This window comes from Pelobates fuscus, chromosome 1 (assembly GCF_036172605.1).
Source record: "Pelobates fuscus isolate aPelFus1 chromosome 1, aPelFus1.pri, whole genome shotgun sequence".
Classification (NCBI taxonomy): Eukaryota; Metazoa; Chordata; class Amphibia; order Anura; family Pelobatidae; genus Pelobates; species Pelobates fuscus.
Window position 1 is genome coordinate 304,294,119 of NC_086317.1, and position 14,526 is coordinate 304,308,644.

At 44.2% G+C, this 14,526-nt stretch overlaps 1 protein-coding gene across 1 annotated transcript in view; it reads right to left on the bottom strand.

The window, feature by feature from the left end:
- Positions 1-2,751, bottom strand: part of SLC5A7 (solute carrier family 5 member 7) — a 37,402-nt gene extending 34,651 nt beyond the window's left edge. The window contains exons 1-3 of the mRNA XM_063444624.1: positions 2,637-2,751; positions 1,869-2,099; positions 872-1,088 (exon numbers count right to left, since the gene is read on the bottom strand). Of these exons, the coding sequence (XP_063300694.1) occupies positions 872-1,049 (178 nt within the window). The 5' untranslated portion in view covers positions 1,050-1,088; positions 1,869-2,099; positions 2,637-2,751. The remainder of the gene's footprint in view (positions 1-871; positions 1,089-1,868; positions 2,100-2,636) is intronic.
- Between the last annotated feature and the right edge of the window lie 11,775 nt (positions 2,752-14,526).

Sequence of the window (14,526 nt, forward strand, 5' to 3'; positions counted from 1 at the left end):
AACAGACTTCAGACAACGTGACAGAGTTATATGATAATATTCAGTATTCAGATGTGAATACACGTCTGCTCAATGTTAGATATTTGTTATATGTCTCACACACAGCATATTCCATGCGAAATATTGTGGGAATTATGGGCTGCAAGCAAGTATTTAAAGAGAAATTTTATTAAATTGAGTTTTCTGTTAATCACATGTTTTGCTCCAAAAATATTATTTGTTTATATGGCCTGGTGTCTAAATATTTATTTACATCTCAAAAATAAAAAAATAAAATCAACAATAGATTAAAAAAAGTGAAATTAATTTAAAAGTTAATAATATTTAAAGAATTTAAGAAGTGTTTAAAAAATCTATAATATTTAAATCATGTACTATATGTGGCTTCAAGTAACAAGAAATGTTTATAAACTGGTTACTAAATAATCTACAGTAATAAATACTAAACTGACAAACCAGCTTTTCTTATATCGTTAACTAACATAAACTGACATTTCCACCATTTTAGGGACCATTTGCCAAACAATATGTGCCTTTAAGAAACACAGGCTTCTGAGAAAGTAGCAAATATTTGTCATAATCGCATTAATACAAATCTTTATCGTTTTCCTTATGCTTTTTTTTTTTTTACCTAGCCCTGAAATATTACATTTGCTCTGACTTTTTATTTTTTGCATTATTATATTGTCACTGTCAGGCACACAGGCTTGCTGAGGCTATAAAAAATAAAATTACAACATAAATCCCCACCGGCCACAAAGAAGCAGTAAACTTGTCACAACACCGGGAGAACATTAGTTTTTTTTTATTTTTTCGTTATTTACATTCAAAGTACAGGGAATCAGTCTAGGTTCTGCAAGATTACACTCACCTGTCATTGTAAACGCACCCACAAGCAGCCCTATGTCTCTGCCCCCCACAATAATCCCTTCCCTGGGGTCTCCATCACCACGCGAGTTTTTCGTTCTCCACGCAGCCCAGATACCCACGAAAAGAATTGCTAAATAGAATATGATTATAGCTATCAGTCCCTCCACGTGGAAACCCATCTTCTCCGATAGCTGGATCTGATTATTTCATGAGGGGATCTGTGGATGTATAATATAGGCAATGTATTAATGTATCCATTTTTATAACGGAATAACTCCTTAGAACGTTCAATCTTACATGCAGTCTCTGGGACAATAAAGCCAAGGCACAACTGTATCCACATGCAGTGACTCAAAAATCAACAAGTCGTCCACCTGTAAATATAAGCTCGTACAAGTGTGTCTTCAACAGGGCATCTTACTGGGACTGGTCCAGTCACATCACACAGTACAACGAATTTATATTTCCTATTTGATCACAGGTAGGGTCATTTGCTTGAACATGCTGCCTAGCCTTCTTCTTGGAACTGAATTCATCACTTCTTAAAACCATTTCCATAGAACTCTTTAAGAGCTGAACGGATCTCTGGGGACATAGATCAGGTGTCTCTTGTCATTGCTAAAAAGGGGTGATCACTTTCTATCAGAAGCCATCCAATTCAATAATCCTGCTTTAAGATCTTCTGGACTCTCTGACCTTTAACCCTTTCAGAGCCGGAGGAATTGGTAAAACATTACACAGCAATTTATCAAGGAAGGGGCTCCAGCTGTAATTGCACAACTAGGGAGTTAAAAATTCACAGATATACAGCAACTAACCAGCTGTGTGCATAGTCTTCCCAATGCACTGCTATGAGCAGCTATTCAACACATATTAATACGTTAAAACTTTGGATGTTAAAATTCAATTGCAGAGATTTAAAAAAAAAAAATCACTAATATGCTTTGATGCTAAGATATTGGTATAATATAACATGAGTATTGAAATGCACTACTCACATGTTCCTAGGTCTGTTCTTAGATCAGCAGATTCTTTAACTCAGCATCCTTCCAATGATCGAGGAGAAACCATACACTGTACACACAGGCACTCTCTGCCCCAATCTGCATCTGTTCTGTACACACACAGGCACACAAGGCTCCTGATGATATCCCTGCTCTTCTCCAATCCTCTTACTCATACAAGTAGACAGCCTTCACTCCCAGGCACACTGCATTCTGCTTCCCTTTCTGTCAAAAGGAGGAAATTGAACAATAAATAAGCATATACAGCAAATATTTCCCAATGACCTTTAGTGTAATTGATTATCTGATTACTGTTATAACAGTAATACATTTACATTTTGTGCATGATTTATTAAATAAGGATATTCTGAAACAGATGTAGAGGCTGCTATAGTGTTAAGCTATGTTTAAATAACTGGCTAGAACTGACCCAGTGATATCTGGAGGTAACTTGGGAAGAGTGGGGTGGGCAGTAACTGAAATTGTCTTTGGCCTTTTAATTCCAGAATGCTTTATTCAGCAATTATCAGGAAGGCACATAAATTCTAATATAATAAAATATAACTAAAATATGATTATGCTGTCTTTTAAATCAACATATCTGGGTCAATAATCAAATATCATCTTTGATTAAAAAAAAAAAATAGGTAAAAAAATAAAAAGAATATAATGTTACTCTAGGTATAACATCATCAGTATCCATTCATATAACAACCACATGGTCACGCCTTGTTCATGAGACGTTAAAAGCCATGCTCTTACCTGGGGACATCAGGATAGAAAGACAGATCTTGCCGGTTCCAGTCAGTGGGAAGATGTTCTTATCTTCTTTCCAGACCTTACTTGCAGCATATAGACCTGGCTATAAAACCAATCTTTTTTAATAATTATTATTCCTTTATAAGTTGTTAATTGTTCTGCAGTTCTTAAAAAAGGAATCATGGGCGAACGTTCTTAGTTTATTAAAACAAAATCCTTTTAAAGCAGGTGAGTCGTTCGTCATAGCTGGGACAGTGGACGTCAGAAAGCGTTAAATGGATACACCGATGAATGAGTGATAGCTGGTGGGTAGTCATGGGGGAAGGGAATAGATATATGAATAATACTGTAAGAGGAAATCTATGAATGAAAATAGGGATGGGCAAATGAGGCTTAAAATAACTCAAGCTAACCTCAACATGAACACATCCACTCGTCGTTTACTTTAATGAATTTCCCTTACATGACGCAAGTAAACACTGCAGCACCCTTCCACCCCATCTCTTTTTGCAATCTGACTGATTGATGGACTGATTATTTTTTATGGTACTCACCTTTCAGTTCTACTGCTACATACACTGCATGGTTGGATGCCATGACAAAACAGAGAAAGGAGATAGTGCCCATTCTTTATATAGTATATTATAGAAACACAACACCGTTAAAGGGACACTATATTTACTGTGTCCCTTTAACGGTGCTTCATCTCATTGAAGTGTCTTCCCTGGCACCATCCTTCCATTCAGTGTTAAACCATTTTGAATATTTTATTGATATACAAGAGTTTGCAGCAGCAAATCCCCCTCTGCTACTCAGGCTAATAAGGAAGCATTAGCCTGTGAAGCAATGGGTGGCTGTGATTGGTTAGGAGTGTCAGCTGACCGCTTACAGCCTTTCTCAGTACCTATTCAGGTATGAATTCGTATCGCTAGAAGGAAGTGTGTTGTCATCCTCTTGGGAACTGGTGTCATTTAATAATGCAGTTATACAAGCAGATGTGCAAAGTACTTACGGTCCCAAATAGTTGTCTCCAAGGTGCATCATAGAAGAAAATCCTTTAATCCCCCCAACACTTACGTATATTATCCTTGCACTCAAAATGGAAGTGACATCATGGTGGTTATAAAGGTTATCACCTTTTTTATTACCATTCAAATATATTAAAATAGTTACAAAGAAAAAACACAAAAATATATGGAAAGAGATAAAAGTGAAAAGAAAAAATGTACTGACCAAGAGGGAACATATAGGACAGACACATGTCTGTAAAGCTGGTTGCATTTCAAGTATGTCAACACTTTCTAAACAGCTTGCTTTCTCTTTAAAAAAAAAAAAAAAAAACAAAAAAAAAACAAAGCCCTAGTTAGTAAACCTCCAAAGTGAAATGAACCCTTCCACATGTAATTCAGCATAAGATCCAAACAAAATGTTTACAAAGGGCGTGGTCTGACCGTCGATGAGACTAGACGTGTCTCACTAGAGCTCCATCCTAAAGGCACCTTCAAGCTAACAAAAACTGCCTTTTTTGTCAAATATTCTACCCCTTGGACCCCCTTACCATGGAGAAGAGACTCCCTAAAAAACAGCCCAAGAGGGCCACGGAGTCCGGAGGCTCCGTGCTCGATCTCCTCGCGGCACAGCGGCATGGCAGGGTCGGGAGCCAAGATGGCGACGGAGGATCCCCACACGCCTCTCCTAGCGCTGACAAGGGGGCCTCCTCCACGGACCAAGAGGCAGTGCTCTCTAAACTCGCCGAAGTTAAGGCGTAACTCGCTAGTGAAATAGCGAAATCACCTGCCGTACTGCAGGCTGACATTGGCACCCTGGGCGAGCGCACGGCTAAGCTCAAGGACCGCATGGAAACCACCACACAGGCCCATAATGAGGCGGTGGACAGGGTAAACCGGATGACGACCCATATCGTGGACATGGATCTGGCCTTAGAAGACCTGGCCAACCGGTCTCGGAGGAACAACCTCCACCTGAGGGGATTGCCTGAGGGGCCTGAAGAAGACCTCCAAGAGCTCTTGCTCTCCATCTTTCGGCCTCTCCTTCCGCACATCCCGGAGGAGCAATGGCAAATGGAGAGAGCACATCGGGTGATGCGAGCGCAGCGGGCCGAGGCAAATACCCCGAGGGACGTTGTCATTAACTTCCTCTATTTCCGCACCAAGGAGGCCCTGATAAAGAGGGGTCGGGAGGGACCGATTCGGCATGATGGAAATGCAATCTCCCTCTATCAAGACCTGGCCCCTTCGACATTACAGTGGCGGAGGGACTGGCGGCCGATTACAGGGGCGCTGAGGGGAGCAGGCCTTAAATATGCCTGGGGCTTCCCCTTCAAATTTATGGTGTTCCGATATGGGAGAGCACATATTCTAATACCTGGTGGGGACCCGAAGCGCTTCTTCCAGGGTCTCGGGATCCAGCCGCCTCCAGACCTGCCGACCGTAGCGATGTACCCAGGAGAGTTTCCACACCTGCGAGCAGAATGGCGCGAAGTGGGCCCACAAAGCCGCCGTTGAAGTCCTGTTGGTATCGTATCCTCTGGCCTCCCTCCAGGTTTTTTTTTTCCTTTTTCAATGGGGGGGGGGGGGTTCCGCCTTTGTGTTTGGGGGGGGGGCCCTGGTTTTGGCGATTTATGCCCATGAGTGCGCCACGCTGGAGTGCGCCATCATGGAGCGAGGAAGGTGTTCCCGCACTGGGTAATTTTTTTGTGTGTTCTGTTACATGGGGCGGGCAAGACCAATTGGGGATTGGGGAACTGGGGATTGGGGGAACCTGGCCTTATTTGAGCGGTGATTTTCGTTTAAAAAAAAAAAAAGAAGAAGTGAAAGGAAAAAAAAGAAAAACAAACAAAGAACCCCAGTTTAACCCCTCTTATATTATATTATTTTATTTGATTTTATTTGACTTCCTGTCCCTTATGTTCTGCCTTTTTGTATGGAGGCCGACGACCTTGATGGGGACGATTGCTTCAATATTTCTTTTTCAATACATTAAGGCTTGAGACGCTAACATGGGATGGCCCTACCTCCCAGGAGCTGCCACTGATGCTGTTGTGGGAATGTAGCAGCTTCGGGCTATGTATGGACTCTGTCGCTGATGTTGCCCAGTGGTTGTGTGTGGGGAGCCGGGTGCGGGTTATGGGGAAGGGGGTCTGCACCCCACCTTCCCTCCCCCCCCTTTTTTCCTGGTGGGGCGGGTGGGGAGCGGGCCCCCGATACATGGATACGTGCATGCTGTAATTGACATATGGGATCTCATGGTTTTTCTTATGAGGGCATTGGTAAAAAGTGTGGTAGCGATTCGCTACGTGCCCCACCCCCCCCCCCCCCCCCAATAGTAAGATAACCATAACATAAAACCCAAACAACAACCCAAAAAAAAAAAAAGAAAGAAATAAAAATAAAGAAAAAAGGAGATAAGGAGAAATATTATCCGATCTGCCCACTATTGATATGTGATTTAAAGCTTTGGATGGTTAAAAAAGGAAAAGGGGAAAATCAAACAACCGCAGAAAAATAATATATTACAAAATTAAAAACAAAAGAAACATAATGATATTATAAAATGCAAAAAACAACAAAAACATACATAGGCTCTCCGTAGTGCTCTAGGGTGTCAAAGCCCTATTTTAGGGGCGAGATGCGGAATAACTAACCTGCCCGTCTTTGTATTATAGTTTAACTCACCAAAAACACAAAGAGCGATCTGTTGGATGGGGAGGGTAGTCAATCAGAAATTAAACATTGTACATAGTTTTCGCATCCGGTACCACTCACGCCCGGCCCGGGGCCCTGGGGACTGGGGCGATGGTGTACATACCCCATTGGGCTGCATGGATGTGTTCCCGGGATCTGTACCCCGACTCAGTGCACCAGTTGCTCGCACTGTGTCCATGATTGGCCCAGGCACATTTGGATAAAGCTTTGTCCACGATTCCAACGCAGTGGTGTAGTATGTATACCCTCTTTGCTATGGGGATCCCGTGATCTCATAGGGTATCTCATGCCGATGGGGGTCTGATGTTTATATCCATTTATGGGCAGGTTTGTGCAATGGTTTAGGTTTACTTCCTCCTATCTCTAGAAACCGAGGGGCACAAGGTACTGTGGGCAATTCTGATATGCTGATATGTTGTACTTCACTATTGTATTGATGTCGCTAGGAATTATGCTACTGCAACTCGGGGTACCGTGCCAGGCCCTTATTGTAAATAATGGTTTATCTAGCTTTTACGTCCCCTTCGATATGTTGTTTCTCTTTGATTTTCCCCTTGTATACCTAGATTATATCGGGGGGACGCGAGGAGGTGGGGACTCACACGATATTCACATAGTACACTTATACCAGCCGAGTTCCAGTGATATAGGCCTTTAAAAATTCAGGTCTCGGCCGACCCTCGCCCCCCCCCCCTTCCCCAGAAGGGGCACTCTGCTCCGTGTCAATTGGGCAAGGTCACTGATGGGTCAGATGGTTCCTTCAATCCACCACAAGGAGGGTGGGCAAATCTGAGGCTGATGTAGCAGTAGGGAGGCGTCTAGGTATGGGAGCTCGATGACCCATTGTTCCTCCCAACGTTGATCGTGGCTGGAATGTGGGAGCACGTTCCCAAAACACTCTGGCATTTGGTAAGACCAGAGACGCTTAGCGATGGACTGAGTCCTGATGCTGTCTTTCATTTCTCTATTTTTTTCATCTTTTTCCTGTGGGGGGTTTGGAGGGGGTGGGGGTTCGGCGGTGGGATGCGCTTGGAGACTTGACAGTGACCGAAAGGATTACGGAAAGGGTAAATATGGTAGGAGCTACAGTACCTCAGGATGGCGATTAGGGGCCCCTCCTTGAATGTAAAGGGTCTTAACGCGCCACTGAAGCGCCGACTAATGTTCAAAGAATTAAAAAGGATGAAATCCGATGTAGCTTTTGTTCAGGAAACCCACTTACCTAAACAGGCCCAGTTCCGGTTGAGGGATCATGCCTTCGCAGGTTCATATGAAGCCAGGTCCCATCGCAAACGCAATGAGGTGGCGATCCTCATTTGGCACAGCTGTCCGCTAAATGTGAGTTCACATGAGGCAGACCCGGAGGGACGCTTCGTTATCGTTTTGGGTTCCTTGTATTCGCACGTAATCCACCTGATAAACATATATGCACCAAATTTACCGGAGCCTGGTTTCTGGACCACGCTCCGAGACAAACTCTCGGCACTCCCCCATGGCCTAGTGTACTTGGGAGGCAATTTTAATGCTACCCCGTTCCCGGCTGCTGACAGGAGCTCACGCACTGATATCCCTAGGTCCCAGGGCAGGGGCGGTCAGGATACTTTGCTCAAGGATTTCATTGCTGATACGGGATTGGTGGACATATGGCGGGCTCACCACCCAGGGGATAAGGCATACTCGTTCTACTCAGCTCCCCATGGCACGTACTCAAGAATCAACCTTTTTCTAGCTAATGCATCGGGCATGTCTAGAATCGCGGTGTCCACAGTGGGTAACATTTCGTGGTCCGATCACGCGGATGTATCTATCACACTAGGCAACCTGTGCGTGTCTTCACCATGGACTTGGAAGCTGAACGCGTCCTTGTTATGGGACAAAGAGATAAGAGAACAGATCCGAAAAGGGATCACTGAATACTTTGAATTGAACGCCACCCCTGAAATCCATGCGGGCACGCTATGGGCGGCTTACAAAGTCGTCACGAGAGGGAACCTGATTAAACTAGCCACCAGAAGGAAGAAGATGAAACATCAGAAACTGGAGACCTTCCTGGGACAATTGAGAACCCTCGGACAGAAACATCAGACAGCGCCGGACGAGAGAACATACAGGCAACTGGATGCGGTACGGAGAGACATTCGTACACTGTTACTGGATGACACTGCCAGATCCATGGTGTGATCCAAGCGGACGTACTATGGACGTGCCAATAAAATGGACACCCTCCTGGCTAGAACTCTCCGACCTAGGCAGGACAGGACCCACATTACAGCTATCAGGCATCCTGATGGCACAACGAAATCGACACCCGCCGAGATAGCCGAGGTCTTTGAAGACTTTTATAAGAAGTTGTACAATCACACACCTGATGGTAGTCCTCATGAGGAGAGGGAGGACGAATGGATTTTACGATATTTGGATAACCTAGGGATGCCCAAACTGAGCGGAGAGGCAGCAGGCGTGTTGGCGGCTGAGATCACGGAGGAAGAAGTTGACAAGGCTATCTCTCATCTGAAAGGTAATAAAGCACCGGGGCCAGATGGCTTTGACGCCACGTATTACAAAACCTTTAGAGACGAGCTTGTACCTCAGTTGGTTCGACTCTTCGAACATCTGCGTCAAGGAGGACGGCTGGATCTCGATATGTCTTTGGCTACTATCGTATTGTTGCCCAAACCAGGAAAGGACCCACTCCTACCAGAAAACTATAGGCCCATAACCATGATTTGAAGATCTTGGCAAAGATTCAAGCGGACAGGTTGAACCCACTGTTGACCTCGCTTATACATGCCGATCAAGTCGGTTTTATTCAAGGTAGGCAACTGTTCCAAAAAACACCAGACGGAATATTGACTTGATATGGAAACAAAGGACCACAGGGACCCCCACTCTGGCAGTGTCCATAGATGCCGAAAAGGCCTTTGATAGGGTGAGATGGCAATTTCTTTTCCCGGTATTGAAGAATATGGGCTTCCCGGACGAATATGTGACGGTAACAAGAGCGATGTATCATGACGTGCGAGCACAGGTCCAGATAACGGGTGCCCCAAAGACCCCGTTTTGGCTGTACAATGGAACCAGGCAGGGATGCCCTCTCTCCCCCCTCCTATTTGTGTTGGCCTTAGGACCGCTACTGCAAGCCATTTGACGGAATCCCAATATTGGAGGAGTTAAGGTAGGAGACGAAGAATATAAAGTGTCGGCCTATGCGGATGACGTCCTCCTGACTGTTATGAATCCTATGGACTCCATGTTGTCGCTACAGGGGGTCTTGGCGGAATACGGTGTGTTATCAGGTTATAAGGCAAATATCCAGAAATCTAGTGCTCTCCCGGTCAGTCTCATGGACGCAGAGGTTGTTCGAATAAGGGAAACATGTCAAATCAGGATAGAAACACATTCCGTGAAGTACCTGGGGATTCACCTGACAGCTGACCCTGATCGCTTATACCTCGTTAACTACGTTCCGATGGTTAGAGCCCTGATGGGTGACCTCGATAAGTGGACTGATAAACCCATTTCCTGGATAGGCTGCATCCATTCTGTCAAGATGAACATATTGCCACGTATACTGTTTTTATTTCAGGCTCTTCCCGTCCGCGTCACAAAAACTAAATTGGCCCCTTTGCAACGATCAATGGGGGACTTAATTTGGCAGAATAAGAGGCACATAATTTCTCGACAAGTGCTGTATAGACGAAAAGATAGAGGGGGTCTGGGCCTCCCGAATTTATTCTATTATCTCGCAGCCCAGCTCACGCAGGTGGCCATGTGGCACTCCCCGCCAGAGGAGAGGAGATGGGCTGACATAGAATCTATAATGGTAGGGGTCGACGCCCCCCAGTTCGCGATGTGGGTTCCCAGGGGGCATAGACCCGCGATACGGAGAACGTGTCCGTCCATACTCAATTCTATTCGGATTTGGGATGTATGTCATCTCAAATACAGACTGGCAACGTCCCCCTCCCCACTGACTCCAATACTTAGAAACGGGGACTTTCTCCCCGGCATGGCTCCCAGAGATTTTCGTAACATCGAACGAACAGGGCTGCAACGTCTACATCAGCTATATCGAAATGGAGCGGTAGTTCAATTTGCGGAACTACAACAAGGGGCCCATTTAACCCCTACCGACTTTTTCCGCTATGTTCAGATTCGTGACTTCGGTAGCAAACCTCACATTAAAAAAGCTGCTTTGGGACAGTTGACCTTTTATGAGAGGCTTTGCTCCAACGGGATCACCCCCAAGGGAATGATTACGCTTCTGTACGCTCACTTGAGCGCAGAAACTGGAGAATGGGGAAGTTTGAATTAGACGGATCAATGGGAAACGGACCTCGGTGAAGTCTTGGAGAGGCTGGAGTGGAGGGAGATATGGGAGGCGAATACCACTGTCTCGATCTGTGTCACTCTCCAAGAGCAAGCATGGAAAACTATGCTTTGGTGGTATACCATGCCTGTGAAACTATATCGCATGCACAAATTAGATAATGATGACTGCTGGCGGGGCTGTGGTTCCCGGGGCACATATATCCACATGTGGTGGGAATGCTCAAAACTCAGTAGAGGACCTCCTGAGGCAGACGTTCAATAAACCCCTACATATAGATCCCTGGGTATACCTGCTAAATAGATCTCTCGATGGTTGGACCAGGAGGGAACAAAAATTGGTGCATAAGATAACCCTAAGCGCGCGCCGTACTATAGCGATCGTGTGGCTTTCCCCGGGGTGATATCTAGGATTAGAGAATGTAGAATAATGGATGACTTGACTGCTAGAGTGCGGGGGACAATGACGTCATTTCAAAAAACTTGGGAACCATGGGACACTAGTCTACTGGGCTCGAGCTAATATACGCAATCATCTAGGTAGTGGGCCCAGTTTTTAATGCATTCTAAATATAATGCATAAAAAATATATAAAATATCAGTTAATGCAAAACAATTGTCACATTTAATTTATATAAAACTAAAGAACTTACACAGGCCAGTATCTGAAGAAGGCAGACCCCTCCTAAACCAAGAAAAGGCTCAATCCACCCCTCGGGAGTCTCTCCCGAGGCCTATTGGTGCTTTCCCATAAACCTCAGGTCAGTGTGGACACGTAAGAATCCAAACATCTCCCAAGACACTTCCCTTGCTATAGAGGAGAAATTATAAATATGCTTGGTTTGCCCACATCCAAAGTCTACATGGCACAATTGATCTTTGCCTGAAATTATAAAAGAGAATTCAAGTTTTACAGTCTTTACAGCAATCTTTGCATATAACTACAATTATTAAACACTACTGGCAGTGAAACAGGGACTACTGTACTCTATACTTTATAACCTAAGCAATGATTAAAAGTTATTACATTAATAAATGTATTATTTTGACATACTTTTTAAAAATATTATTATAATATTATATGATGTATAATTTTCACTTAGGCATTTGATTCATGCAAAATTATGCAACATTTTCATTTTTCATTTTATTTTATATGTAATAAAACATGGACTCGCAGGTCATTTCTTGTATTGAGACATAATTTCAAGAAGATATCCAAAGAAGTTTTAGATACAATTCGGAGACTCGCAGGTCTCAAGATTTTAGGAGGCACTGTCATTTTGTTGGACATGCAGGTCCCAGAGTGTACTTACAGTAGCATTTGTTCATGTGATGAATCAACACTTGGTGTGTCCCTTTTGTTTCTCGTATATCAAGTGCGTCATCTGGGGAAAAAATAATCGGGGAGGCAGCCCTCGCCATCGGTCCAAAGAGCCCGTCCCTTAGGGACCAGGCTCTTTGGATCTTATGGAGTGATGCGAGTAATGTGCGCCCTTGATAGTAGGGATCCTGACCCAGATTTTTGGTTCCAATCGTATGTCAATATGTAACACTTAGGATTGTGATATTCCCTGTTATGGAGGGTCCTGTCTCAGGGGTCCAATCTTCAGGTGTCCCACCTCAGGGAAGATACTGAGAGAGAATAGAAGGACAAGTAAGAAGAGAAAACAAGTAGAGAATTACAAAGAGGGGGCAAGGGATGGGGATGAAGAAGGGTGGGGTTCTTTTTTCAGTAAATGTTCTGCCCAGAGCTGTTTCCTATTTCTCCATAAATGTGGATTTTACCGTCGGGGTTTCCCCCTTTAGCATGGAGTATATAAAGGATATCCCATGGGGTTGAGGGTACGGGTGCATGTACGTTTTTTCAAAGGGAAGATATTAATAAAAATGTGTCACTTGTTTGTACTTAAATTTCTGTATGAAGATGGGAATGGCTCCCCCCAGTAGGTCCGTTAACTTTCTACAGCCGTCCTGGTTGTGGATGTGGTGAAGTTGGGAAGTGGGTCTATGTAATATGTCTCGGAATGCACTTGGGTCAAGTCCGGGTGGGAAGTCTTTGTTACGTGTCACGGGGTGCAAGGGGGAGCATTATGACACCCTCTGCCATACTTTTAGGGTGTGTCGTATGTATAGGGAATGCCTACCTCTTTCCTCCTCCCCCCCTCCCCCCCGGGTTGCCAAGGCAGGACAGAAACTGGTCTGCCTGCCTCTGTAGCCTTCACTACCTTCTATAGCTTGTTCACATTAGTCTTAGTCCATTCCATTACCCTTTGGAGGTGGCAGGCCACATAGTAAAGGTTGAAGTCAGGCATTGCTAGGCCCCCCTATCCTGATGCTGCATAAGTGTGGGAAGCTTAACCCTCTGTCTTTTTCCATTCTAGACATAATGTCCCATTGTTGTATGGAGAGAGGCGAAGAAGGGTTTGGGATCATGATGGGGATGGCCTGCAGCAGGTAGAGTAGACGGGGGAGGAAGTTCATTTTTATGACCTGGACTCTCCCTAGCCAGGATATGTGTGGGTAGGACCACTCCGCAATCTCCAGCTTAAATGTAGCCAGTAAAGGAGCTAAATTATCCTTGAATAGGTCGCGACTTCTTTTCGTCAACCACGTTCCCAGATATATTATCCTATGGTCCACCCACTGATATATAAAGTGTGATGGAGGGGGGTGGCACGGCCATTACATTTCATCTGCCATTTGAGTGCCAAGTCCCCTGGTCTGTCTAAATCCCTCTGCAGCAAAGTAATATCTTGCTCACATTGTATTACTTTACAGAGTTTTGTGTCATCTGCAAACACTCAACATGACCTTCAATGCTTTTTTATGAACATGTCAAATAGAAGGGGTCCCAGAACAGAACCCTGAGGGACACCACCTGCCACCTCTGTCCAGCTTGAAAATGTACCATTTATGACAACTCTTTTTACTCTATTTGCAAGCCAATGTTCTATCCAAGAACAAGCATTTTCATCTAGACAGATTTCTTTGAGTTTGAACACTAACCTATTGTGTGGAACTGTATTAAATGCCTTGGCAAAATCCAAATAGATCACATCCACTGCAACACCCTGATCATACTTCTACTTACTTCTTCGTAGAATGCAATCAAGTTAGTTTGACATGACCTGTGCTTCATAAAACCATGCTGATTTTTGCTGATAACCATGTTCTTCTCAAGGAATTCTTGAATATTATCCCTTAATAACTTTTCAAATACTTTTACAGCCACAGACGTTAAGCTCACAGGTCTATAATTTCCAGGCAAGGATTTTGAACCGTTTTTGAATATAGGAACCACATCTGCCTTCCTCCAATCCTCCGAAACACTTCCTGAAAGAGAAGAATCTTGAAAGATTAAAAACAGTGGTTCACTTATTTCTACACTTAGTTCCTTAAGTACTCGTGGATGAATACCGTCAGGCCCTGGAGCTTTGTTTATATTACCTTTGTTTAGTTACTGCAGCACCTTGTCTTGAGTTAACCAATTACAATTTTTCTGCACGTTTTTAGCAGCAATAATTTGCACATCTATTGCCATGGGTTCTTCCTTAGTATATACGGAGGCGAAATAGTTATTTTAAATTTCTGCCTTTTCCTGGTCTTCAGTAATTAACATCCCCATTCCAGTTTTTAGTGTACCTACACTTTCATTTTTTGTTTTTTTAGAATGTATGTACTTAATTGTATGTACTTTATATGCTTGTCATGCCTGTGGATCCCCTGGTTACTGCTAATCCCCACTGAGGGCCCATCCCCCGAATGAACCCCTCTATTGTAGCCCCCCCTATCTGTTCCTGAACAGGTCCTTACAGGGCTTGGAGGGCCCCAGCGGC